Genomic DNA, 24,640 nt, shown 5'->3' with positions numbered 1-24,640 from the left:
GAAAGTTTAGAGAACTCAATATCTTAGAACTTAGCATCTGCTCTCCTTTTCCCTTTTTACTCTTCTGTACTTGTTTCCTCCTCTGTCTCTTTACTCTCTCTCCTTCCCTTTTCCCGTCTACCTCTTTCTATTTAAAATCTCTGTCTCTCTTGCTTTTTCTCTCTCCCTCTCTCCATCCCTTTCTCTGTGTAACTATATCTCTCTCTTTCTCTCTCTTTCTCTCTACCTATCCATCGCTCCCCCCCCCCCCCACACACACACCCTCTCTCTTATAGAGATGGATGAAGGCGGATGTTTAGGACTCGGGTGGAGAGCTCTGCTGATTGGTTGAATCAGGGCAGGTCATTTACTCACCACCAGACCCATCTATCATCTATAACCCTCCATACACACTCACATACACACTCACTCCAAAATGACTTCCATTTCTCTCCTATTGAGCATAGTTAGAGTTTCAGTATTCAACACGTCCAAGGGATAGGGATCATTTTCATGTGGACGTCCATCACACAGACACACATACTAAAACACACACATACACACACACTGACACACACACACACAGCCTCAAAGTCGGATGGAAACATCAACCTCAGCAAACCCCAAAGCTGCAGACTCATTATGAGTGTAATGTGTGTCCCAGGGTGCGCTGAATAAATGTGTCCCCTGATTCCCCTCTGATGTTCCTGCTTCCTGTTTCCTGTGTGACACTCCCCGGGGGCTAACACTTAATGACATCACAGCAGACCACATTAGGGCTGGGGAGCGTTTGATATCACTCACAGGGTAACTGAATAATGTTGACATTATACTCGCTCCGCTGCCGGCTGATCACATTACAGTCCTGTGAGAGGCCATCTGACACCCTGACAGCCCAGGAATCCAAAACAGCCAGTTCTCCAATCGTACACGGCCGTGATTACGGCTAACCGCCTCTTCTGCAGTGAGACGCTGCTCTGCTAACAGGGCCATATGTCGGAGGGCAAGCAGTTGGGTTAGAGAGGTGCGAGGAAAACACAGGGAGAGGGAGGGATGGAGACAGGCAGGTAGAGAGTGAGACAAAGATACAGTACAAAGAGTAAGAGAGAGAGATTATATATGGAGGCGGAAAAGAGAGTTAGAGAAAGAGAGTGAGTGAGAGAGACAGTATATATACGTAGAGGGCCTCATGTACTAACGCTTTTGCGCCCACTTCAGGCGTACTGTATTTGTTTTGCAATTTGCGCATAAAAGCACGGCGAGGTATGCACAAACATGCCGCACTGAGGTAAAAGCGCAGACTGCCTGTTGAGGGAACTGAAAATGGCAAATTACGCTTTTCGGTGTCATGCATATGCATTCACGGGAGGTTTTGCCACAAGGATCACACTTTTTGAGTTGAGTGAACACAAAATCATTACAGATAAAGCAGCCATGCAATATTACAGTTAGCCTACTGTTTTCGCCCAAATTGCGAAACAAATACGCCTGAAATGGGCGCAAAAGCGTTAGTACATGAGGCCCAGAGAGAGAGAGAGCGAGAGAGAGAGAGAGAGAGAGAGAGAGAGAGAGAGAGAGAGAGAGAGAGAGAGAGCAATGAGAGGGAGATAGAAAGAGAGGGAGAAAGATTCAATAGAGAGAGAGCAAGACAGCCAAGAGAGAGATAGAGAGAGAGATACAAGAAAGAGAGCGAGACAGTCAACAAAGAGAGAGAGAGAGAGAGGCGTGTAACCTAGTGCCTCTCCACCCGTCGTGCCCCTGACTGATGGTTAGGGCTCCAGTGTAATCAGAATATGTGGGCTGCAGCAGCAAGGGATGACTCACAGCTGTAAATGAGATTACAGAGGCAATCATGACTCAGATTAGCCTGCCCGTGTTTTCCTCCATCTCCTCCACTCCGCTCGTCATCACCATCCATCACCATCAGAAACACTATCATCGGTGGCCATCAATGCGGCCAGCACTCACTTAGATTCTTCTCCTGTTTTTTTGTTTTTCCCTTCGGCGTTGGAAAATGAACATCTTTTGTTTATACTCAAATCCCTCTCGCTTAATAAGCGACGGCTTGCATTCCGATGGAGGATCGCGAGCTGCTTCAGGCTACGTTGGGAAGCGGGAGGAGGGATGGGGAGGGTGGGAGGGTGGCAGGTCTATCGTACATAAACACGGCGAGCGTATCTTTGGTTGGCGCGCGCCAATCTTCTGTGCATGTGCTCGCGTGTGTGTGCGGATCAAAGGGATGCACGACAATCCGCCGAGCGCGTGCTGTTTCTGCTGCTGGAGAGATAACTGCCGCTACCCGACGCAGTCCTCAGCTGTGATGCTGCTGCTTGAACGCAGGCCTATTAACGCTGCCTGGAAATTGAATGGAATATTCCTTCTCCTCTGTCAATCAACTCGTCTGATCAGGATGGATGGCTTCACAGAAACCGTCTCATTTGAAGATCACGGAACTGTAAACTAGTTCTTGAGCGCTGTTCTAGAATATATTTAGAGAAGTTGGATCCTTCAAGGCGTCTGCTTTTGACCGATAAAGCGCTAAACTAGGTTGCTTTAATGCTTAATTGCTTTGAATGAATGCTTGTTTACACTAGAGAAGCCTGAATGTAATATGACACCATATATCTGGACAAAAGCTTTCAGAGTGAGTGAGTGAGTGAGTGAGTGAGTGAGTGAGTGACTGAGTGAGTGAGTAAGTGAGTGAGTAAGTGAGTGAGTAAGTGAGTGACAAAGCATGAATGTGTTCCTCCTCTTCCCCAACTTCCTCTTCTCTTCTCTACTCCTCCTCCTCATTCTCTTCCTCCCCCTCCTTGTCCTCCCCCTTCCTCTCCTCCTCTTCTTCCTTCTCCTGCTCCTCTACCTCCTCCTTTTGCTCCTCCCCCTCTACATTCTAATATTCGTCCTCCCCACCCATCCTTGTCCTCATCCTGCTCCTCTTCCTCTCCTCCTCCCCTCCCTCGCCTTCATCTTCCTCCTTCACCTCCCCCTTCCCCTCCTACTCCTCCTTGTCTTCATCCTCCTCTTTATTCCCCCCTCCATCAGTTCCTCCTCCTTCCACCCTTCCCCTTTCTCCACCTCCTCCTTGTCTTTATCTTCCTCCTTCTCCCCCTCCTCCCCCCCTCCATCAGCTCCTCCTTCTACCCTTTCGCCTCCTCCCCCCATCCTCCCCCTCCACCCCCCACATTCAGCTCTTCCTTCTACCCTTCTACCCTTCCCCCTTCTCCACCTCCTCCTCCCCCTCCTCTAGCCCCTCCTCCTTCTTCTACCCTTCCCCCTTCCCCACCTCCTCCTCGCCTGTCTTGGCTCCAGGGGAACACTGATGCGCTCTGCTTCTTCATCATTCAAATTAATTTGGAGCCGCACTGAGAACAATATTCCATCAAATGGTTCATAAACTACACACACTGCACGTTACACACTGCACAGCGTTTCACACGCCCAACAAACACGCACGACGAGCAAACACACACACACGCACACAATTTCTTCGGTAAGGCTGGTCTAATGCTGATTCTGAAATTGAATCACATATTTTTCTCACTCTTCTCCCCTTTCATGTGAAACCATGTTAACACAAGAACGTGCAGGTGGAGGAGAGCAGGGGGGAGAGATAAGGGAGAAGAGAAGTAAATGAAAGGAGAAGAGAGGAGAGGAGAGAAGAGAGGTCGGTGAGCGATAGAGGAGAAGAGAGGTAAATAAGGAGTGAGAAGCAGAGGAGAGATAGACGAGAGGAGAAGTGGGTGGAAGTAGAGGAAGGGTGACGTGGAGGAGAAGAGAGCTTGAGGATGGAAAAGAGGTCTGTGAAAGGAGAGAATGAGAGAGCCGGAGGAGAGGTAGAGGGGAAGAGAGATGCATGTGCGGCAGATGACAGGAGAGAGGGGAAGCGTTGAAGGATCGGTAGAGAAGAGGACAGGTGATGAGAGGAGAGGTGGAGGAGAGGTAGACGACAAGAGAGGAAATGAGAGGTACTTGAGAGGTGGATGAGCAGAAAGGAGGAGAGGTGGATGAGAGGAGAGGTAGATACGAGGAGAGGTAGAGGAGAGGAAGATGAGAGGAGAGGTAGATGAGAGAAGGTAGAGGAGAGTTAGAGGAGAGGTAGCGGAGAGGTAGAGGAGAGGAGAGGTAGAGGAGAGGATGTAGAGGAGAGGTAGAGGAGAGGAGAGGTAGAGGAGGAGAGGTAGAGGAGAGGTGAGGAGGAGAGGTAGATAAGAGGAGAGGTAGAGGACAGGAGAGGAGAGGAGAGGAGGAGAGGTAGAGGACAGGAGAGGAGAGGAGAGGAGAGGAGAGGAGAGGAGAGGAGAGGAGGAGAGGTAGATAAGAGTGTAGGTTGGGGAAGATCTCGTAAGGCCGGAGACGCTTGGTGTTTGTCCCCGGCTTGGGAAACCCAATTCAATTCTGGTTAGATGTTCAGGGAGATAATTGACTCGTTAATATCTGACTCCAATTTTAGAAATGTGCACAAGTGCGTTACCTGTAACTTTGAGCACTAAACAGTTAAGGACATGAAACTCTGGCGTAGGTAAAAATCGTCTGCTTGACCAGAGCATCGACCCTAAAGTATGCGTGTTCACTAATCAGTCGTTTATCATTACTATAATATGGATTTAACCATAGCAGACCTAGTATGTAAACCAATCAATCAGAGGCTCCGGTAAATTCCTTCGGAGCGTGGAGATCCACCGTAAGTGACTCAGAGGCCTTAAGTTAAAATCTACTTCAAAAGTCTTTGTTTATAATCAGTATTAGCCGCATCAACCAGACTAGATAAAAGTTTTCACCGCCGTAGCGTGATAGATGTAAATAGATACGTTTCAAGGAGAACAAGTAACTTCAAATGCACAATAATAGTTTATTATCTAAATAGTAAGATAATCAATACAATGATAATGAAATATCAAATACAAAACATACCTTCAGAGCAATGGTTAACAAAGGTATTCACAACGAAGACTAGGCGCCTGACGCACCGGAGCTGTATCGTAAACAGAACTCAAAGTTAATGGTAAAAACTTCTTCCTATATACACCCAAACCTGACTAAAATGGGGACACCGGTCATATGACTGAAAAGTTGTCTAACGCATACAAATTCAAATTGGATCATTAATCAAGGCTTCAGTGGACCAAGTGGTGCCCTTGCAAGACAAGGGAACATGTTAAACACATGTTGGTCTGCTGCAAGCACAAACTCTGTAAACCCTGTACATGTACATGTTACAGCATCAGAATTATGACTAGAATGTAATACGTAAAGTAAGAAACAAAATCATATCAAACATGACATTAAAAGCTGTTTAGAACTATATTTACAAGAACACAACTTTTAATGATAATTTCAGAGTCTTCCTCGGTCCACCTTCCTCTTCAACTGTTGAGACCACCTTTCCAGAGGTGTGTCATTAAGGTGTGATTGTCATTTTAGAATTCATGCAAATCAACGACTGTCCCAGACGAGTGTCTGGGTGACCAATGACAAAAGGGGCTGCCAAAACAGCCCTACAAGAGGAGAGGTAGAGGACAGGAGAGGAGGAGAGGTATAGGAGAGGAGAGGTAGATAAGAGGAGAGGTAGAGGAAAGGAGAGGGGGAGAGGTAGATAAGAGGAGAGGAGAGGTAGATGAGAGGAGAGGTAGAGGAGAGGTACAGGAGAGGTAGATGAGAGGAGAGGTAGAGGAGAGGAGAGGTAGAGGAGAGGTGAGGTAGAGGAGAGGTAGAGGAGAGGAGAGGTAGAGGAGAGGAGGAGAGGAGAGGTAGATGAGAGGTAGATAAGAGGAGAGGTAGAGGAGAGGAGGAGAGGTAGATAAGAGGAGAGGAGAGGTAGATAAGAGGAGAGGTAGATGAGAGGTACAGGAGAGGTACAGGAGAGGAGAGGTAGAGGAGAGGTAGAGGAGAGGAGAGGTAGAGGAGAGGAGAGGTAGATAAGAGGAGCGGTAGATAAGAGGAGAGGTAGATAAGAAGAGAGGTAGATAAGAGGAGAGGTAGATAAGAGGAGAAGTAGATGAGAGGTAGAGGAGAGGTAGATAAGAGGAGAGGTGGGGGGGGGCCTTTTCCAGCAGCTTTATAGCATCGTCAGTGTTCCCTCAGATCACAATGGCTGTTTTACGACCTCATAACCCCCTGGTGGAGAGACTAACAAGGTCCTTATGTTTAATGGACACAACTCCACTAGCACTCACCTCCCCTTGCATACCTGCCTTGAAAGGCCAGGGGAGGCTGGACCCGATGAATCGAGCAGCCATTTAAATCCAATCAAATCAACACTTACTTAAAGTGCATCTTCAACACACACAAGACTCCACGGAATGTGTGGGTGTGTGTGTGCTCAGCTCCAGTTCTTCTTTTGGCAGACAATACAATCGCCACTACAGGCTCCATGACATCATACAGCCGGCGGTTCCTGATTGGCTGATCCTGCCTGCTGTTCCTGTTGATGGTGAAAACATGCGTCCGTAATTCAGTTTGTAATCTAAAAAGCTCGACTGTTCCTCCTCGGCCTGAACTGTGAAATAGGATTTTGAACCTGCTGGGTGTGTGTCCAATCTGGTGTTAGGACCGGGTGCTGTGTATCTGGGTTGCGATCGAATCCTTCTCTCTGGACCAACAGGCTGCCGGACCCAGATAACCAACCTCATTTACAAGCCTAAGTGGCTGGCAGCCGCAGCTGCATGACTTGCGCATGGGGGCATTCGTTTATGCTTATGTGTGTGTGTTTTCGATAAATATGTGCGTGTCAGGGAGCGTGTGCTAATGAAGACGTGTGCATATGCGTGATTGTGTGTGTGCTTGTGTAATTTGATGAGTGTGTGTGTGTGTGTTAATGCCTGTGTGTACCTCATCCCCCTTCATGGTAAGGGAGATTACTGTCTCACATTATACTTAGTGCCGGGGGACCTGGGGAAAATTAGGGGGAAATTAAACAACCCGTTTGCATAATCACACAACACAGTGGTAACTGCTTGGTTACCCCACAGACCATAATAATATGAAACAGGCTGCACAGAAGAGCCTGTAAACGGTAGCTACAAATATAACCATCCATGTGCTGCAACATATTACAGTCACAGCTGTTCATTGACAAAAATATATGGTTTTTGAAAGAGTTCAATTTACAAGAATGTGTAGTTCAATTGCAGCTAACCGTTACTGAGGAAAATCATAAAATGACCGAATAGCAGAATTAGAATTAAATTTGAAAACTGCCAGTCAGCGAGTCATAAAAAATCCAGTAACTGTCCTGAATTTATGAGTTATGAATGTACTGAACTATAATAACTATTTAACTGTGCAGGGCGCAGACCTTAGAGTTGCCCTCCCCTGACCTTTGTTAACCCACAGGAAGTGGAAATTAACCAATCAGGGGGTAATCTGAGTAAGAGGTCAGAATCTGGTTAGAGTGCGTGTGCTCACCCATCACTGTGTTTGTGTGTGTGTCTGTGTGCTCACCCATCTATGTGTGTGTGCTACACCCGCTGTGTGTGCGCGCGTCTGTGTGTGTGTGTGCGTGTGTATGCTTACAGTAAAGATGGCGTAGCAGGGCGTGTGACATTTTCAGTTAATAAACACAACAGGGGGGCTAGTCTGTTTAAAAGACATCTCCGATAATATGTTCTCTTTTGCTCTGCACCGACACAACACACCACACACACACACACCACACACACACACACACACACACACACACCACACAAAAGAGAGGAGTGTGAAAGAGACAGGAGGGAAGACAAATAGAGAGAGAGAGAGAGAGAGAGAGAGAGAGGGGGGGGGGGGAGAGGAAGTAGAGATAATGAGAGACAGGTGAACCACACTGGGGGCCAGGGATGGGGAATAGGAGGCAGAGGGACGGCAATGGGAGGCAGAGAGCAGAGAGGCAGAGAGGGGAGAAAAGACCGACAGACAGACAGACAGACAGACAGACAGACAGCTGGGGCTCCCATCAGAAACCTCTCTGCGTTCGTCCCCTGTCTTGTCAACCCCGGGTCCACGTGTTTGCTGGTGTGAAGAAACCCCCTCCCCATGCAGAGGGCTCTCAGCCTGTCTGAACCCTGCTCTCTGTGTGGCTCAGTGACTGGTGCTCAGATCCACAGTGGTGAAGCCTCCCTATGTTTAAATAAGGAATGAGCTTTCACTGCATCCTGCTTCAATTCAACACCCAGGATTTCTCTCTCTGGGTGTCTCACACAATCACACACACACACAGGCACAGTATACAAACATGCACACACTACCCAGTAAACAAACACTAAACACGCACACACGTAAATCCCTGTGGGTCGTGGTTGAAGTATTCCAGTAGATTATTCAAAGAGTTTAGGATTGACAGGGCCTGGGCTCTCTTCTGTTGGTGTTTACTGGGAGCAGGGCAGAGGCAGAGATGGAGGCTGAGGAACAGACAGGGGCAGAGATAGAGGCACAGAGCGAGGCAAACATAAAGGCTGAGATAGAGACAGACGCAGGAACAAGGCAGAGAGAAAGGCAGAGGCCGGGGCATAAACGGAGGCTGTTTCAGGCAGAGGCAAAGGCAGAATGTGGGATGCAGAGGCATGAGCAGAGGCAGAGGCAGAGGCAGGGGCAGAAGCAGAGGCAGGGGCAGAGGCAGGGGCAGAGACAGGGGCAGAAGCAGGAGCAGAGGCAGGAGCAGAGACAGGGGCAGAAGCAGGGGCAGAGGCAGGGGCAGAGGCAGGGGCAGAGACAGGGGCAGAAGCAGGGGCAGAGGCAGGAGCAGAGGCAGGGGCAGAGTTATGGATTTACACTGAGCTGCCTCGGCTGAGAGTTCCCATAAGTCTCTGATGTTCATCTGCTACTCCAGGAGGAGATAAGAGCACCTCCACCACTATGCCGCAGACACACACACACACACCGACACATACTCAGAAACACACACACACTGACACAAACTCACACTGACACATACTCAGACACACACTGACACACGCTCACACACACACACACTAACACACACAAACGCTTTCTCCTACACTTTGAGGAGGTAAGCCTCCACCCCTGACACAATGTGACACATTAACACATACTGAGACACACACACTCAAACACGCCCACACACACGCTGAGACACACACGTGCACATACACACGTGCACATACACACACGTGTACACACACAGACAAGACATGGAATGACACAACGAAGCACATGCAGTGAAACACACAAACACATATAAAACCCACCAAACTGACATACACACATACTGGGACTGAAACCTCTGTGGGTGATCTTTACGCTAATGTGGTGAATACCATTCCCCTCACACAGGTACAGCACCTTATAGAGCAGACCCCCTCCCAAGCCCCCCCCCCACCCTCCTCGGTGCACTAAAGTCCTGTTACTCAACCCCTCCACACACACACACACAAGCACACACACACACAAGCACACACCAGGCGAGCCCCTGTTGGGTTCAAACATTACTCTAGTCAACCCCCCCCACCTTCACCCCCTACGCACACATGAACACACACACATACACATGAACACACACACATGCACACACACACACACAGCTCTGAGGCCCCCAGGGCCTGGTATATGTGCTCTATTAAGCTGGGCGTGTCTGAAAAGACTTCAGGCAGATCTCAGTATGGAAACTGAAGGACTCAGAGTGCTGGAGATGCTGTTTGCTTTGTACCTCTGGGTGGGACATTTCCATTACAATGGCGTCTGTGTGTGTGTGTGTACATGCCTGTGTGTTTGTGTCTTTGTTTGTGATTATGCCTTTGTTTGTGTGTATGTGTGTGTGCATGTGCGTGTGTGTGTGTGTGTGTGTGAGCATGTGGGATGCTTCAGTTTGTGAGGTCTGCCAAAGAAAAGCTGAATCTTCAATCAGATGTGATGAATTGAGGTGGATGCTACTTTTGCAGTTTTGGTGGACCTTGCCTGGGGCATAAGATAGGGGGGCTGGGATAGAGGCCGGGGTGGAGGCTGGGGTAAGACAGGGGGCCGGATTAGAAGCTGGGGACGAGGCTGGCGGAGGACAGGGGGCTGGGGGGGGGGGAGTGGTTGGGGGGAGTGGTTGGGGTAAGACAGGGTGCTGGGAGGAGAGGCTGGGGTAAGACAGGAGGCTGGGGGAAAGGCTGGGGTAAGATAGGAGGCTGAGAGAGAGGGTGTCGTTGTGGGGTTGTAGAGACTGATAGAGAGACAATGATGGTAGTGTTAAGTACTTTTCTAACTGGAGACCTGTCTCTGTGGGTTTTCTTGGTACATGAACAGTGAAATTCTACGCTGACAGGAAGTGTACTGCTGATTGAATTTGGGGATAATGATGGAGTAGGTGTTGTGGGTTTGACTTATCTTATTAATCTGTGTTGTTCTCTCGTGTGCTCTCTCCTCCCTATCCCCTCTGTCTCTCTCTCTCCTACCTATCCCCTCTGTCTCTCTCTCTCCTCCCTATCCCCTCTGTCTCTCTCTCTCCTCCCTATCCCCTCTGTCTCTCTCTCTCCTACCTATCCCCTCTGTCTCTCTCTCTCCCACCTATCCTCTCTGTCTCTCTCTCTCCTATCTATCCCCTCTGTCTCTCTCTCCTCCCTATCCCCTCTGTCTCTCTCTCTCCTAACTATCCTCTCTGTCTCTCTATCTCCTATCTATCCCCTCTGTCTCTCTCTCCTCCCTATCCCCTCTGTCTCTCTCTCTCTCTCCTACCTATCCCCTCTGTCTCTCTCTCTCCTACCTATCCTCTCTGTCTCTCTCTCTCTCCTATCTATCCCCTCTGTCTCTCTCTCTCCTACCTATCCTCTCTGTCTCTCTCTCTCCTACCTATCCCCTCTGTCTCTCTCTCTCCTATCTATCCCCTCTGTCTCTCTCTCCTCCCTATCCCCTCTGTCTCTCTCTCTCCTACCTATCCCCTCTGTCTCTCTGTCTCAATCACATCCACCCTTCCTCTGTCTTTTATCTGTCTCTCTCTCTTTCTCTGTCTCTCTCTCTCTGTTTCTCTCTGTCTGTCTCTCGATGTCGGTCTCTCTCTTTCTCTCTCTCTTTGTATTTGCATTTCTCTCTCCCACCCCTCTCTCCCTTTATTCCTTTCTCCTTCCAACCTACCCACCCTTTACCTGTCTTCTCTGCCTCCCCCTCTCTTCTGCCTCCTTCCTTTTCCTGTTCTCCACTGGTTCTCCTGTGGTCCTCTCCGGCAGAACCGGTTCCACCTCCAGATGTCGGCCCGTGTTCCCCCATCCAGTCTGGGGAACCTGCTGCTGTCGGTGTTCCATGGGAGGGATGGAGGAGGCAGGGGGGACAGGGGCACGGGCGGGGCAGCGGTGGTCTGCCCCGGCTGGGAAGAGGGGGGCGAGGGGCTCCTCGGGCACCTGCAGGAGGGGGGCGGCGCCAGCTGGCGTCTCTGGGACGTCATCAACCTCACCCACATAGGGGGCCTGGGGGGGAGGAGGGAGGAGGCCAGCGAGGAGGGGAGGGAGGGCCAGAGAGAGGAGGAGGTGCTGGGGCTCCTCTCCGGCCGCCTGCTGCGCTCCCCCTCCCCCCTCTCCTCCGCCCTGCTCCTGGGCTCCGACCCAGAGTGCCTCTCCTCCGTCCTTCGCGCCGCGCAGCGCCTCTCCCCCTCGCTCCCCGCCCTGCAGTGGATCATGGGATACCCCCTGTCTCCAGACTCCCTCCACACCCTGGGGGGCCCCCTCGGCTTGTTGGCCTACGGGGAGGTTGGCCGCAAGCCCATCAGCTTCTACATTCGGGATGCTCTGCAGCTCATTGGACGAGCCGTCACCGCGGCGACCATGGTGAGGCCAGACCTGGCCCTGATCCAGAACATGGTGAACTGCTATGATAAGCCCAACCGCCAAGAACTGCCCTCGTCTGGACAGTACCTGGCAAGGTAAACACACACCTGACCGCACACACACGTAGATACACACCACACACTGACCAAACACACACATAGATACACACCACACACTGACCGCACACACACGTAGATACACACCACACACTGACCGCACACACACGTAGATACACACCACACACTGACCAAACACACACAAGCACGTACACTGGTGACCTTTCTTGTTAAGAAAGGGGGGGATAGATAATGAGAGAGAGAGAGAGAGCGATAGAGAGAGTGAGAGTGAGAGAGAAAAAGAGAGAGACAGAGAGAGAGCGATAGAGAGAGTGAGAGAGAAAAAGAGAGAGAGAGAGAGAGAGAGAGAGAGAGAGAGAGAGTGGGGGGACTAGAGAGAATCAGTGGGGTTCTGCTCTTTGTATACAGGTTCTGCTGTTTAGACTCTCTGCTCCATTCAGGCAGGTCGTGCTGTTCGGTCTCTCCTCCAGCAGGGAGCTGATGCTTATCAGTGCTCCGTGCCCAGCCCAGATTGACTTTGACAGGCTTACACAGCACTGGGAACTTGGAGACTTCCACATGGAAAGGCAATTAACAGCTCTATGCCTGAGGGATTGAGAGAGGGAGGGAGGGAGGGCAGGGGGATGAGATGGAGAGGGAGGAGGATGAGGAGGAGGAGGAGGAGGAGGAGAAGGGAAAACGTAGCATTTCACCGTTTCATATTCAAAGCAGCCAAACCCCAAGGGAGCTAAGCGGAAACAATGCTTGAATACAAATACGCAACGTTTGTCCCAGGATGACGATGCTCCTTCCTCTGGTCCAGAATCACAATCCCTGAGTGCCTGTTCCCATCGCATCACAGACAGGGAGGACGGGAGGGAGGGAGAGAGAGAGACAAAGAAAAAGAAAGAGAGAGAGATAGAGAGACAGGGAGGCAGAGGGAGATTGAGAGAGGAAGAGAGAGAGAGGAGGAAGAAAAGAGTCTGAAAAGAATAGGAAGTAAGAGTAAAAGAGGTTGACAGAGACACAGGGAGAAAGGCAAAGAGAGGAGCTGAGATGGGGGAAATGAAAGAGAGATACAAAGTGAGTGAGAGAGAGAAAAACTGAGAGCGAGAGCGAGATATAAAGTAAGTGAGAGAGAGAGAAAGACAGAGAGAGATATAAAGTGAGAGAGAGAAAATCAGAGAGAGAGAGCAAGAGATATAAAGTTAGTGAGAGAAAGACAGAGAGAGAGCGAGAGATATAAAGTGAGAGAGAGAGAGAAAGACAGAGAGCGAGCGAGCGAGAGAGAGAAAGAAAGAGTGATTGCGTTGTTGTTGTTATCTGGAAAAGGGATCTGCCAGTCAGTCACTGCCATCTCAGGGTCCCAGCTGCCAGAGTGACTCTGTCTCTCCGGGGAGATTAAAACAAGCGTCCCCGACCACTCGGAGGACGACAGCAGGGGAGGAAACTTCCTCCGATGAGATGGAGCAAGAGAGGAGAGAGCGAGAGACGGGGAGATAGAGGGGAGACCATCCCAATCCTGGCTTTAGTGGCCTCATCCGTCACGCACTGCTCCTGCAAGGCAGAGTCTCTCCCGGAGGACTCCAGGGCAAGTCTCTCTGCTGGGGCTCATCTCTCTCTGACACTGCCCCCTGGCACACACATTTACATCCCGACTGGCCGGCCGGTGATTAATGGTCGCCGTCACACAGAATATCAGATCAGACGCCAGGGTGTTTCTTATTCTGCATGTGTGGAGGGCGGAATCCATGTATTGATCAGAGATCAATTCAAGGAAAGAAGAATGGGTGTTTTTTGTACACTTGGTCTTTATAGACTCACTAGGACAACTCCTTACCGGTGTGTGTGTGTGTGTGTGTCTCTCTGTGGGTGTGTGTGTGTCTCTGTCGGTGTGTCTCTGTGGGTGTGTGTCTGTGTCTCTGTCGGTGTGTGTCTGTGTCTCTGTGGGTGTGTGTCTGTGTCTCTGTGGGTGTGTGTCTGTGTCTCTGTGGGTGTGTGTCTGTGTCTCTGTCGGTGTGTGTCTGTGTCTCTGTCGGTGTGTGTCTGTGTCTCTGTGGGTGTGTGTCTGTGTCTCTGTGGGTGTGTCTGTGTCTCTGTGTGTGTGTCTGTGTCTCTGTCGGTGTGTGTCTGTGTCTCTGTGGGTGTGTGTCTGTGTCTCTGTCGGTGTGTGTCTGTGTCTCTGTGGGTGTGTGTCTGTGTCTCTGTGGGTGTGTGTCTGTGTCTCTGTCGGTGTGTGTCTGTGTCTCTGTGGGTGTGTCTGTGTCTCTGTGTGTGTGTCTGTGTCTCTGTGTGTGTGTCTGTGTCTCTGTGGGTGTGCGTGTGTCTGTGTCTCTGTGGGTGTGTCTGTGTCTCTGTGTGTGTGTCTGTGTCTCTGTGGGTGTGTCTGTGTCTCTGTGTGTGTGTCTGTGTCTCTGTGGGTGTGCATGTGTCTGTGTCTCTGTGGGTGTGTGTCTGTGTCTCTGTGGGTGTGTGTGTGTCTCTGTGTGTGTGTGTCTGTGTCTCTGTGGGTGTGATCAGTTGTGGCTGTCTTAAGCTGTTAGTTGGCACAATGACACAATGAAGAAGAGCTGTTTACCCACAATGCACAGCTGAGGGTGAACAGGCACACACAAAGCTGGTGATGAAACGCAGGCCAATGCTTTCAAAACAGGAAGCCCTTAATTAGCGCTGTGTAATTAAGATCTAACCTGTTTCTTTTAAACCTCCCTCACTTAGTGAATCACATATTAAGAGTGTGTGTGTGTGTGTGGACGTGGGTGGGTGCGTGTGTCTAAGTGCGAGCACGCGCGTGACTGTGCGAGTGTACTTGTGTGCTTGTGTCTGCGCTCGAGTGTGTACGCATGGGAAGGTGTGTCCTACACCGCCCTACACGCACACTCAGTATGCGCTGGACAGCCCTGACAGAGCAGGCAGACCCCAGCCAGGGCTGAGCCAGAAGGAGGGGGCGGGGTTAATGACCCTCACTATCAATTTAGCCTCCTTCCTCCTCCTCCCCACCTCTCATGTTTAATGGAGGAAGTTCACCCGCGGCCTCACTCGCTGCTCACCTAACAGAGGAAAGAGGGGGAGAGGAGAACGAAGGAGAGAGAACATTGGAGAGAGAAGGAGAGAGGAGGGTTGAAGGACACAGAAGGATGTGTGTGTGTCTGTTTTATGCGTGTGCGTGTGTGTGTGTGAGAGAGAGAGAGAGAGAGAGAGAGAGAGAGAGAGAGAGAGAGAGAGAGAGAGAGACAGAAACAAGGAGAGACGTGTCATTCACTCAGCAAGCATACAGGAGGTGAGAGCCAAGCTGGGAGGCATCACCGTCCAAGACAAATGAGGAAACTATTAGCCTCGCCCCCTGACCTACAATAGCAGCACAGTTAAACACCCAGACGTCACCTAACAATCCTCCGCTGACTAGACTTGACCCAACGATCCCAGCACAGCTCAAACTCCCAATTTCACGCAAAGGAATCTCTAATCTCCTCCATAACGTCACATGACACATTCCATTGACCTGACCCAACAGTCTCTTCATGGTTTAACATTGAGACAACAACCAGCGTTTTTCTGCACGGTCAAGCATTCAGACATCGCGTAACGATCACCGCATGGTTCACCAGCCGGGGGCAGATTTATGTGCAAGCGGCGATTGCTCATTCTAATGTATTCCATCGTAAAGGGTGGCGCGGGCTGGCGAGAGAGTGAGAGGAATAGTAATGACAGCTAGGACGGCCAGACAGGCCAGACCTTCTAGATCCACATTAACTTCTAATAATGAGTTAGTGGAAGATGCAATTATTACAGCCAACACACACAGAAGGGACTGGGAGTTTTGAAACTAAGTTTGAATGTGTTAAGAACTCTTTCAATTACTTTTTTTGTCACCTCATTTTATATTATATTAATATTATATTATTATATATATATATATATATATATGTGTGTGTGTGTGTACATAGTCATCTCCAGAATTATTGGCACCCCTGGTAAAGATGATTAAAAAGGGTTATATTTTTTGGTAACTTATCTTACTGTCATACTGAATTTTTTATTTTTACAATCCAATATTTTATTAATATAGTAATAAATTAATTTAATACAGACAATTTATTCAAAAAAATCAGTCATCAATAAATACATTTATGCTTCTATTATCGACACTCCTGCATTTAATACTTTGCACATCCCCTCTTTGCCAATGAAACGTCCCTGAGTCTTCTTCTGTAACATCTAAGAAGTAAGAGGGGTGCGTGGAGCAGCAGCACCACAGTAGCCTCCTCCTCTGTCTCCCTCCAGGTTCCTGTCCAACACCTCCTTCACCGGAGCCACGGGGCTGGTGCAGGTGGAGTCCGCCCGCTCCCGGGTCCTCTCCTCCCAGCTCTTCCATGTGTGGAGCCTGAAGAGGGGGGCTCTGGGACAGCCCGCCTGGGTGACCGTGGGCCAGTGGACCCGGGGCCGGCTGGAGCTGGAGGAGGGAGTCCTGGGGCTGGGACCGGGGCTGGGGCCGGGGGTGACCCCGGGCCAGGGCCAGGGTGCCGGGGTGCGGGGAGGGGACGGCCAGGGGGACAGCAGCCCTGGGGGGCGCTGGAGGCCAGGCTTGACCGTGGAGGGTCATCGCCTGCGTGTGGTCACCTTGGTGGAACACCCGTTTGTGTTCACGAGGGAGGTGGATGAGGACGGTCTCTGCCCCGCCGGACAGCTGTGTCTGGACCCCAGGACCAACCGGTCTGACCTGCTCCAAAGCCTGTTTCACCAGCTCCACAACCCCAACAGCACATCAGCCGACCTGGGGGAGGGCGTGGGTGAGCCGCACACACTCCGGACATAATCCTCGTTCTTCTCATTACTAAACTCAATAATATAGTACACTCAATACTCATGTCATATACTTCTGCTAATATGATATACTGATCATACATACTTATATGAATATGACATACTTAAATTAATAATACATACTTATACTCAAAAAAAGAGAGAGTGTGTGTGTTTTTTTGCCGTATTATACAGCCAGTCATATACACACTGTTAAACAGTCGACCTTACACCTTCACACAAGACACATGCTGTTTCTAGCTCTGGTGAGAAGTCTTCTGACAACAGCTTAGAAACTAAATCTGAGTATGGTCGTTCTCCATCTGTGGATTCTAACATGGTCAAAGCGACGTCTTTGACGGCCGTATCAATGTTCACACGAGCGCTCAATTCACGCAGACCTGCCAGACGACCTGCGCAAGTGTTGCTACGGTTACTGCATCGACCTGCTGGAGAAGCTGGCGGAGGACATGGGCTTCACCTTTGACCTCTACATCGTGGGGGACGGGAAGTACGGGGCGCGGCTCGGCGGGGGGAACTGGACGGGGCTGGTGGGAGACCTGCTGGCCGGCACCGCAGACATGGCCGTCACCTCCTTCAGCATCAACTCCGCCCGGAGCCGGGTGATCGACTTCACCTCGCCTTTCTTCTCCACCAGCCTGGGGATACTGGTGAGAGGGGGAGGGGGGGGGGGGTCTGTGTGTGTAAGGTTTGGGGGTCAGCGTGTGTGTTTAGGGGGAGCGTGTGGGTGTTTTTTGGGGGTAAGAATGTCTTTGGTGGGGTGCGGGGGGGTGGGGGGGGGTATTTGTGGGTGAAAGTGTGTGCGTGCGTGTATGGAGTGTGTGTGAGTATGTTTTGGGGGTAAGCTCCTTTTCGTTTTGGAGAATATGTGTGTGTGTGTTTGTGTGAAGCTAGTTGCCCTTTACATGGTTTGAAGTTGTGACGTTTACATTTCCCATCTCAAAATGACCTCATCGTCCTTCAACAGAACGTCCTTTTCTTGGACTCCAGTTCGGAGGCTGCCCACCCATCTGCCTGATTAGTATTCTGACTGATGTGTCAAACATCCTTCATAAACTCCCCACCAACACCAACTGGTCTCTAAGAGCTGCCAGGCGTGTGTGTGTACGTGTGCGTGTGCTTGTGTGCGAAACAGTTGTTGTGTACTGTTTGTGCGTGTGTGTGTGTGAGAGGAAACGTTGGTGTAAAAAAGTGCATCTGTATTTGTGTGTGTGATCGTGTGCGAAACCGTTGTGGTGTTCTGCACGTGTGTGTGTGAGGAAACGGGTGTGAAAAGTATGATCGTGTTTGCGTGGAGATTGTCTACTGTGTAAAAAGCATCTGTGTGCGCGCGTCTCCCCCCGTGCGTGTACATGCATTGATCTAAACCCCCTCCGTCTCCACCCCCACCCCCAGGTGCGTAGCAGGGACACCGCAGCCCCCATAGGGGCGTTCATGTGGCCCCTGCACTGGTCCATGTGGGTGGGCATCTTCGTCACGCTCCACCTCACCGCCCTCTTCCTCACGCTGTACGAGTGGAACAGCCCGTTCGGCATGACTCCCCACGGCCGCAACAGGCTGAGGGTGTTCTCCTACTCCTCCGCCCTCAACCTCTGCTACGCCATCCTGTTTGGACGCACCGTGGCCACCAAGGTGCGCAGCCGGTCTACAGGAGAGGGGGGGGGGGGAGAGCGAGGGAGGGAGGGAGATAGAAAAAAGCGAAAGAGTGGGGAGAGTGTGAGATAGAGCGAGAGACAGAAAGAGTGAAGGGGATGAAAGGAAGGAAGGAAGGAAGGAAGGAAGGAAGGAAGGAAGGAAGAGGAGTGCTGAGAGAAAGAGAGAGAGGAGTAGGGGACGAGAGGGATGAAGAACAATGAGAGGAAGAGAAGAGGTAAACTGGGGGAAAGCAAGAAAGAGAGGAAGGAGAGAGAGAAAGAGTAACATGATATGAAATACACGGGTGTTGCCGCTCTGTAAACAAACCAGCTCCACGATCCTGTACACAAACAATGCAAAGTAATCAGCATAACTGAAGCCAGACCAAATACATGCATTAGATTCTTGGGAAGCAATTTGATATCCATTATTCTATTCATCTCTTACTGCACCGCTGGAGGTTAACTTTAATCACACCTTAAATGAATTTCAATATGAAATCGTTTGGTGTTTTTGTTATTGGTATGTTACCACACCAAAGCTAAACCAGAGCGTGTGTGTATTCATGTGTGTTTGTGTGTGTGTGCGTGTGTATGTGTGTGTGAGTTTCTGCATACGTATGTGTGTGCATTCATGTATACATGCATACATGCCTGTGTGTGTGTGTGTAGACTCCTAAGTGCTGGACTGGGCGGTTCCTGATGAACCTCTGGGCCATCTTCTGCCTGCTGGTCCTGTCCAGCTACACTGCTAACCTGGCCGCCGTCATGGTGGGAGAGAAGACCTTCGAGGAGGTGTCTGGAATACACGACGACAAGGTTAGACCACACATGCACACAACCACACACACACACGCACGCGCACACACACGCGCACACACTAGCACACACAGGTACACAGGTACACATACGCTCTTTTCACACTCAGTCAATTCTTTTAGTATTCCGTTTCTTATCCGTCGAGATGCACACACTCACACACACGCGCAAGGTCAGGTGTGTAAGTGAAGAGAGGGATTATTTATGAAGGATTATCCCCCTGGTATTTTTCAAACCGCTGAGGGAGTTTATAGATAGTGAATTTAAGATGAGACTGATGATGTTACCTCCTCCCTTTCATGCCCCATCCCTTTCTCTCCCCCTCTCACTCCCTTCCCATTCTTTCCCTCCCTCCTCCCTCCTCCCCATGCCTCCCCCCCCCCCCCCCAGCTCCACCACCCCTCCCTGGGGTTCAGGTTTGGCACGGTGAGAGAGAGCAGTGCGGAGGACTACATGAAGAAGAGCTTTCCGGAAATGTATGACTACATGAGGCGCTTCAACCAGCCCACCACACCCGACGGAGTATCCATGCTGAAGTAAGGAACACACGCACACAACCATATAACAAGCCAAGCACACCTGACAGAAGTTCCATGCTGACACACACACACACACAAACACACAAAGATATAACAAGGCCAGCAAAGTGTCCATGCTGACACACACACATTTACAAAACTCACACACACACACACAAGCACAAACATGGGCACACCTTGCAAACAGAGATGAAAGGTGGAACAGTGTTTGGTTGGATGAAACACACAGAGGGAGAGAGAGAGATGGAGAGAGAGACACAGAGACAGAGTAAAAGAGAGAGAGAAAGGGGAACTTTGATGTCTGCATAGATGGACAGAAGGGGACGTCAGGGCAGAGTAAAAGCACTGACCCACACACAGCTCTGAGAGAGAACAGGAGCGCACTTCGGGAGAGAGAGAACACAGCTCTCTCTCACACACACACACACATTCATGCCAGAAAGAACACACTGGGTGATCGGCACCCACTGAGAGGAACCCCCCTCAGAGGAGCTCTCTTCTGCTCCCCCTCGCAGACAGGGAGAGAGGGAGGGATACTGAAGAGGGGGGAAGAGATAGGCAGACAGAGAAAGAGGGGGAGATAAAAAGGAAGAGAGAGAAAAGGAAAGAGAGATAAAGAGAGAAGGGTAGATATAGAGAAAGATGGAGAGAGAAAGAGAGATATAGAGAAGGTGTGAGAGAGATTAAGATCATTTGAATTTGGGATGCTGAGAGACAGAAAGAGAAAGAGAGAGAGAAAGAGTACAAGAGAAGTTGGCAATGGTTTTTCCTGAAACCAAAGACTTTTTAAAGTCATCTCTGGTTGTGGTAGACCTAGCCTACACCCAGTGGAGAATAATAAGGAGTTTCAGGTAATTTGATCAGCCAGCCAGCCTGATGTGATATCCGGCTGGTTTTCCAGTCAGTAAGTGCTCGGTACGTGTGTGTGTGCATGTGTGTACGTGTATATGCACCATATGTGTGTGTGCCTTTGTGAGTGTGTGGACATGTCTGTGTGTTTGTGTGTGTGTGTATTCCAGTCCAGCTGCTCAGATAGCAGGTTTAGGCGTGTTCCCTACTGAGGGCCACTCCGTAACAGGGGTCAGTCAGGGTCAGTAAGGGGTCAGTCGCTCATGCTGGTGTGCATGTGTGTGTGTGTGTACTCTCTTATCAAGCAGGCCCAGGTGTGTTTGTTTACATAGTCGAGTGTATAACAGGAGGTTAATCGCATCTCTAAATGTCAGAGGAGTTGAGACGAGCTGCTGTATTAAACATGAGATGAGGCTGGATGCTCTGAAACACTGGCTGCATTGTACTGATCTGGAGGTATCCGGCCCTGTCTGAAGGATTGTGCTGACTCTGGATTGTGTCTCCATGAATCGATGATGTCTGTGTAGTCTAACTCTTATGGTGTGTGCGTGTGTGTGTCTGTTTGTGTTTGTGTGTGTGGTGTTTGCGTGTGTGTGTGTGTGTGTGTGTGTGTGTGTGTGTGTGTATTTGTGTCTTTGTATTGAAGGACAGATCCTCCTACCCTGGATGCCTTCATCATGGATAAAGCACTGCTGGACTTTGAGGTGTCCATCGACGCGGCATGCAAACTACTCACTGTGGGGAAACCATTTGCAATAGAAGGTGAGCAGGACACACACACACAGAGACACAAATACACACACCACACACAGACACAATTACACACACACACACAGACACAAATACACACACATGCAGAGACACATTTACGTAAAAAGTTTAAAACGCATACATAGACTCATGCACACACAGACTAAATGACACAGTGGAGTAACAGCTAGGCTGAGGGATGACTGAAGGGTTGGAAGAATTTAGGTCTGTAGGGGTTGTGGGACGGTGGGGTAGGGTGCAAGGCCTGAGGTGTCCTACATTTACATTTAGTCATTTAGCAGACGCTCTTATCCAGAGCGACTTACAGTAAGTACAGGGACATTCCCCCCGAAGCAAGTAGGGTGAAGTTCCTTGACACAACGTCATATGGCACGGCCGGGAATCGAACTGGCAACCTTCAAATTACTAGCCCGACTCCCTCACCGCTCAGCCATCTGACTCCGTTCTAGGGTTGTAGTGTGGTCGGACTACAGGGTTGAAGTGTAGGACTACAGGGCTGTAGAGTTTTATGGTTTTAAATGAGCAGGCTTGTCAAAAAGATGAAGCTAGTTCGATAGATAGTCAATGCTCTACTGCTGGTCATGCTGGGGGCTATCTGAATAATATATTTCATTTCTGTAATTCATTTCTGTAATTTTAGAACATGCAGTCAGTTACTATCTCTCTCTCTCATACACACACCCCATAATGATACACTGGCGAGCTCATCGTCTCAAAGTGTGTGCATGAAGACAGCCCTGCTGGAAACACCGCAGCCTGTCAATCACAGACCTGGCGCCCCCTCAAACACAGAGGAGAGTTGACCAGCCCCAACGCAAACTTCCTCTCTTTCAAAGCCCGTTTTTTTCATCTCACAGGGGCGGCAGAGACGCTATGCGGGCCTCTGCGGCTCACATGTGAGATACAATCGCTGGGCGGATTGTGGAGATAACAAACGCACCTCGTTGGTATGCACGCTGGGTAGCGGAGCGTGTAGACAGCCTCACAGCTGATGTATTGACTGTTGACCTGCCATGGCTATCACTTCACACAGAAGCTTGTTGAATGGAAGGAATTTTTCCAGTAGAATAGAATGTAATGTATTAGACTAGAGTGGAGTGAAATGGAACAGCAAAGAATAGAATAGAATAGAATAGAATGGAACACAATCCAACTCCAAAGAATAGAAGGGGTCTTTCATCCAAGACAGAGAGGACAGTACTCACAAAGACAGAGAGATGTGGGTCTCAAAGAAAGACAGATGTAGGAGCTTGAGGGTGGTGGAAGGAGGAAGAGGAGGAAGAGGAGGAAGAGGAGGGAGAGGAGGGAGAGGCAGGGAGAGGCAGGGAGAGGCAGGGAGATAGAGGGCTTTCATTTGCCCACTGCCAGTTAGTGTCCTTCTGCACAGGGAGTGATAAAGGACCCCGGCAGTGGAGTCACCTAATCAAGACAAACCTTCACCCCTTCCCCGGAGAGAGGGAGCGATGGAGGGTGGGCCGAGGGCAGGAGAGGAGAGACAGGAGGGACGTTATTCGGTGAGACAAAGAGGCACGAGGGATGTCTGAGGAAAGGGGGAAGCAGGTGGGGGGGGCGGGGGGGAGCGAGGGAAAGGAGAGCCCAGTCCAGACACTGCAGGAAGAGGAAGGGTTCTGTCTCTCTCGGACTCCTGGAACAGAGAGAGGCAGAAGACGAAGAGTTTGCTTCTGTTTCCGGGGCACGGAAATGTTTATGACAGCTCAGACACACCCCATGACAGTTTGCCGATTGCTTGGACACCAAAATGTCAAATAACACACAGTTAGTGCAACCTGACACTCAATGAGCAAAACAGCAGCCCCGATCTGCACAACTCTAAGCACATTCTCAGCCGCACACTATTTGCAAATTACTAAACACTCTTTTCTACATTAGACACAGAAATATCAGAATCAGAATCAGAATCAGAATGGGTTTTTATTCGCCATGAAAGTTTGCACAGACAAGGAATTTACTTCGGTAGGAGAGCCTACCTAGGCAGCCAATTTCGGCGCCACTAGAAAGTTACAGCATAACATGAGGAGAGAGGAGGAGAGAAAAAGGCAACACCCAGACAATGCTCCTAGAGGAGTACAGTGTGGGAACAGACAAAAACCTCAGCACATAAGCACAACAACATTTACAAAAACACGATACTTGCAACGAGTGGGGGGGGGGGGGGGGTAGCCAAGCAGCATCTGGACCTGCAGCCATGTAGGCGCTGGACACAGAACCGCCAGCCACCCTGGGGAAAAGCAGGCGAAGGCGTTGGATGGGGGTGGGGGGGTGGTGATATCTGTAGTAGGTGAAAGTTAATGTGTGAGTAAGTCTGGGTTGGCGCCCTCGACCTAGGCCACAATCAGTCCGATTCTCCCTATGCAGATTGTGTTGGCCAGGAGACATCCTTGGTCATGACCCGGGAAGAGACCAAACCACAGATGTCGGTGGGGGGGGGGAAGGGAGGAGCAAGATAGTCTCGCTTCAGCGCTCTCCAGGGGAGTTGTTTTCCAGCAATGACCTTGGCCAGGCCTTGTGCTGGTTACGGGGCCGAAAGAGGATAAGATTGGGGTAGTTGTTTTGACGAGTAGCCGCAACTCAATTTTCGCGTCCACCCTTCAGGAAGGTCTCCAAGTCCTCCATCTTCCTCTGCAGAGCCGCAAACTTATCCCTGTTGTAATCAATGCTGCGTTGTAAGTTCACAGACTGAGCTCCAGCAACTCTGCCCAACGCATCAATCATATCGGGCAGCCTAACGGGGCTTTTGACGGCTGCAGCCGTTTATAATATTATAATATTAATATTAATATTATGTCACTTACTGTAATTGCCTTTTCAAGACACTGCCTTGTAAAATGCCACACTTGAACGAATGGATCAAACACGGCCGTCAGGTGTACAAGCCTAAAGTGCTTACAGTTTTTTCCAATTGCTTACATGCTTACAGTTTTTTCCAATTGCTTATGTAAGCCCAATTTTAAAAACAGGGCTCACTTTGTCAAAACGCAACACATGATTCACACAACTAAACACACATGTAGCAGAACACCTCCAATCTTTTGCTAAATGAAACACTTCGTTCAAAACTATACAATCATGTATAAAAACCTATTTCTGTCACCGTATACCACGCACATGGTTCATAAAATTGGACTGTTTGAACCAGTTACACACTGTTGTGCAAAATGTTAAACACTTTTACACTAACTATTCTTTTCTAATGATATAACCTGCTTGATTTTGTCAGAGATATTGTTACAGTAGAGTACGTAAAAGTACATGGATTTGTTGACCAAACATAACACACAAGACCAGTACTGCACACTGTTGAAAAAATTTACCGTACTCTCCACATTGTCTACGTAAAGGTTGCATTTTGTTCCGAAAATCTGAACATACTTCAAATTGAATACTGTATAGTATTCAATTACGTAAGAGCGTCTGCT

The 24,640-nt window shown here is 49.7% G+C and overlaps 1 protein-coding gene across 1 annotated transcript in view; it reads left to right on the top strand.

Annotated features, from left to right (window-relative positions):
* The window catches only part of grin3ba (glutamate receptor, ionotropic, N-methyl-D-aspartate 3Ba), a 56,116-nt gene that overhangs the window by 22,677 nt on the left and 8,799 nt on the right, over positions 1–24,640 (top strand). Inside the window, 7 exon segments of the mRNA XM_067243391.1 lie at positions 11,118–11,806; positions 16,052–16,557; positions 16,970–17,241; positions 17,987–18,223; positions 18,898–19,044; positions 19,435–19,580; positions 21,079–21,194. Of these exon segments, the coding sequence (XP_067099492.1) occupies positions 11,118–11,806; positions 16,052–16,557; positions 16,970–17,241; positions 17,987–18,223; positions 18,898–19,044; positions 19,435–19,580; positions 21,079–21,194 (2,113 nt within the window).

Source organism: Osmerus mordax, chromosome 9, assembly GCF_038355195.1.
Source record: "Osmerus mordax isolate fOsmMor3 chromosome 9, fOsmMor3.pri, whole genome shotgun sequence".
In the NCBI taxonomy this organism is placed as follows: domain Eukaryota; kingdom Metazoa; phylum Chordata; class Actinopteri; order Osmeriformes; family Osmeridae; genus Osmerus; species Osmerus mordax.
This window is presented reverse-complemented; position numbering and strand designations above follow the sequence as displayed.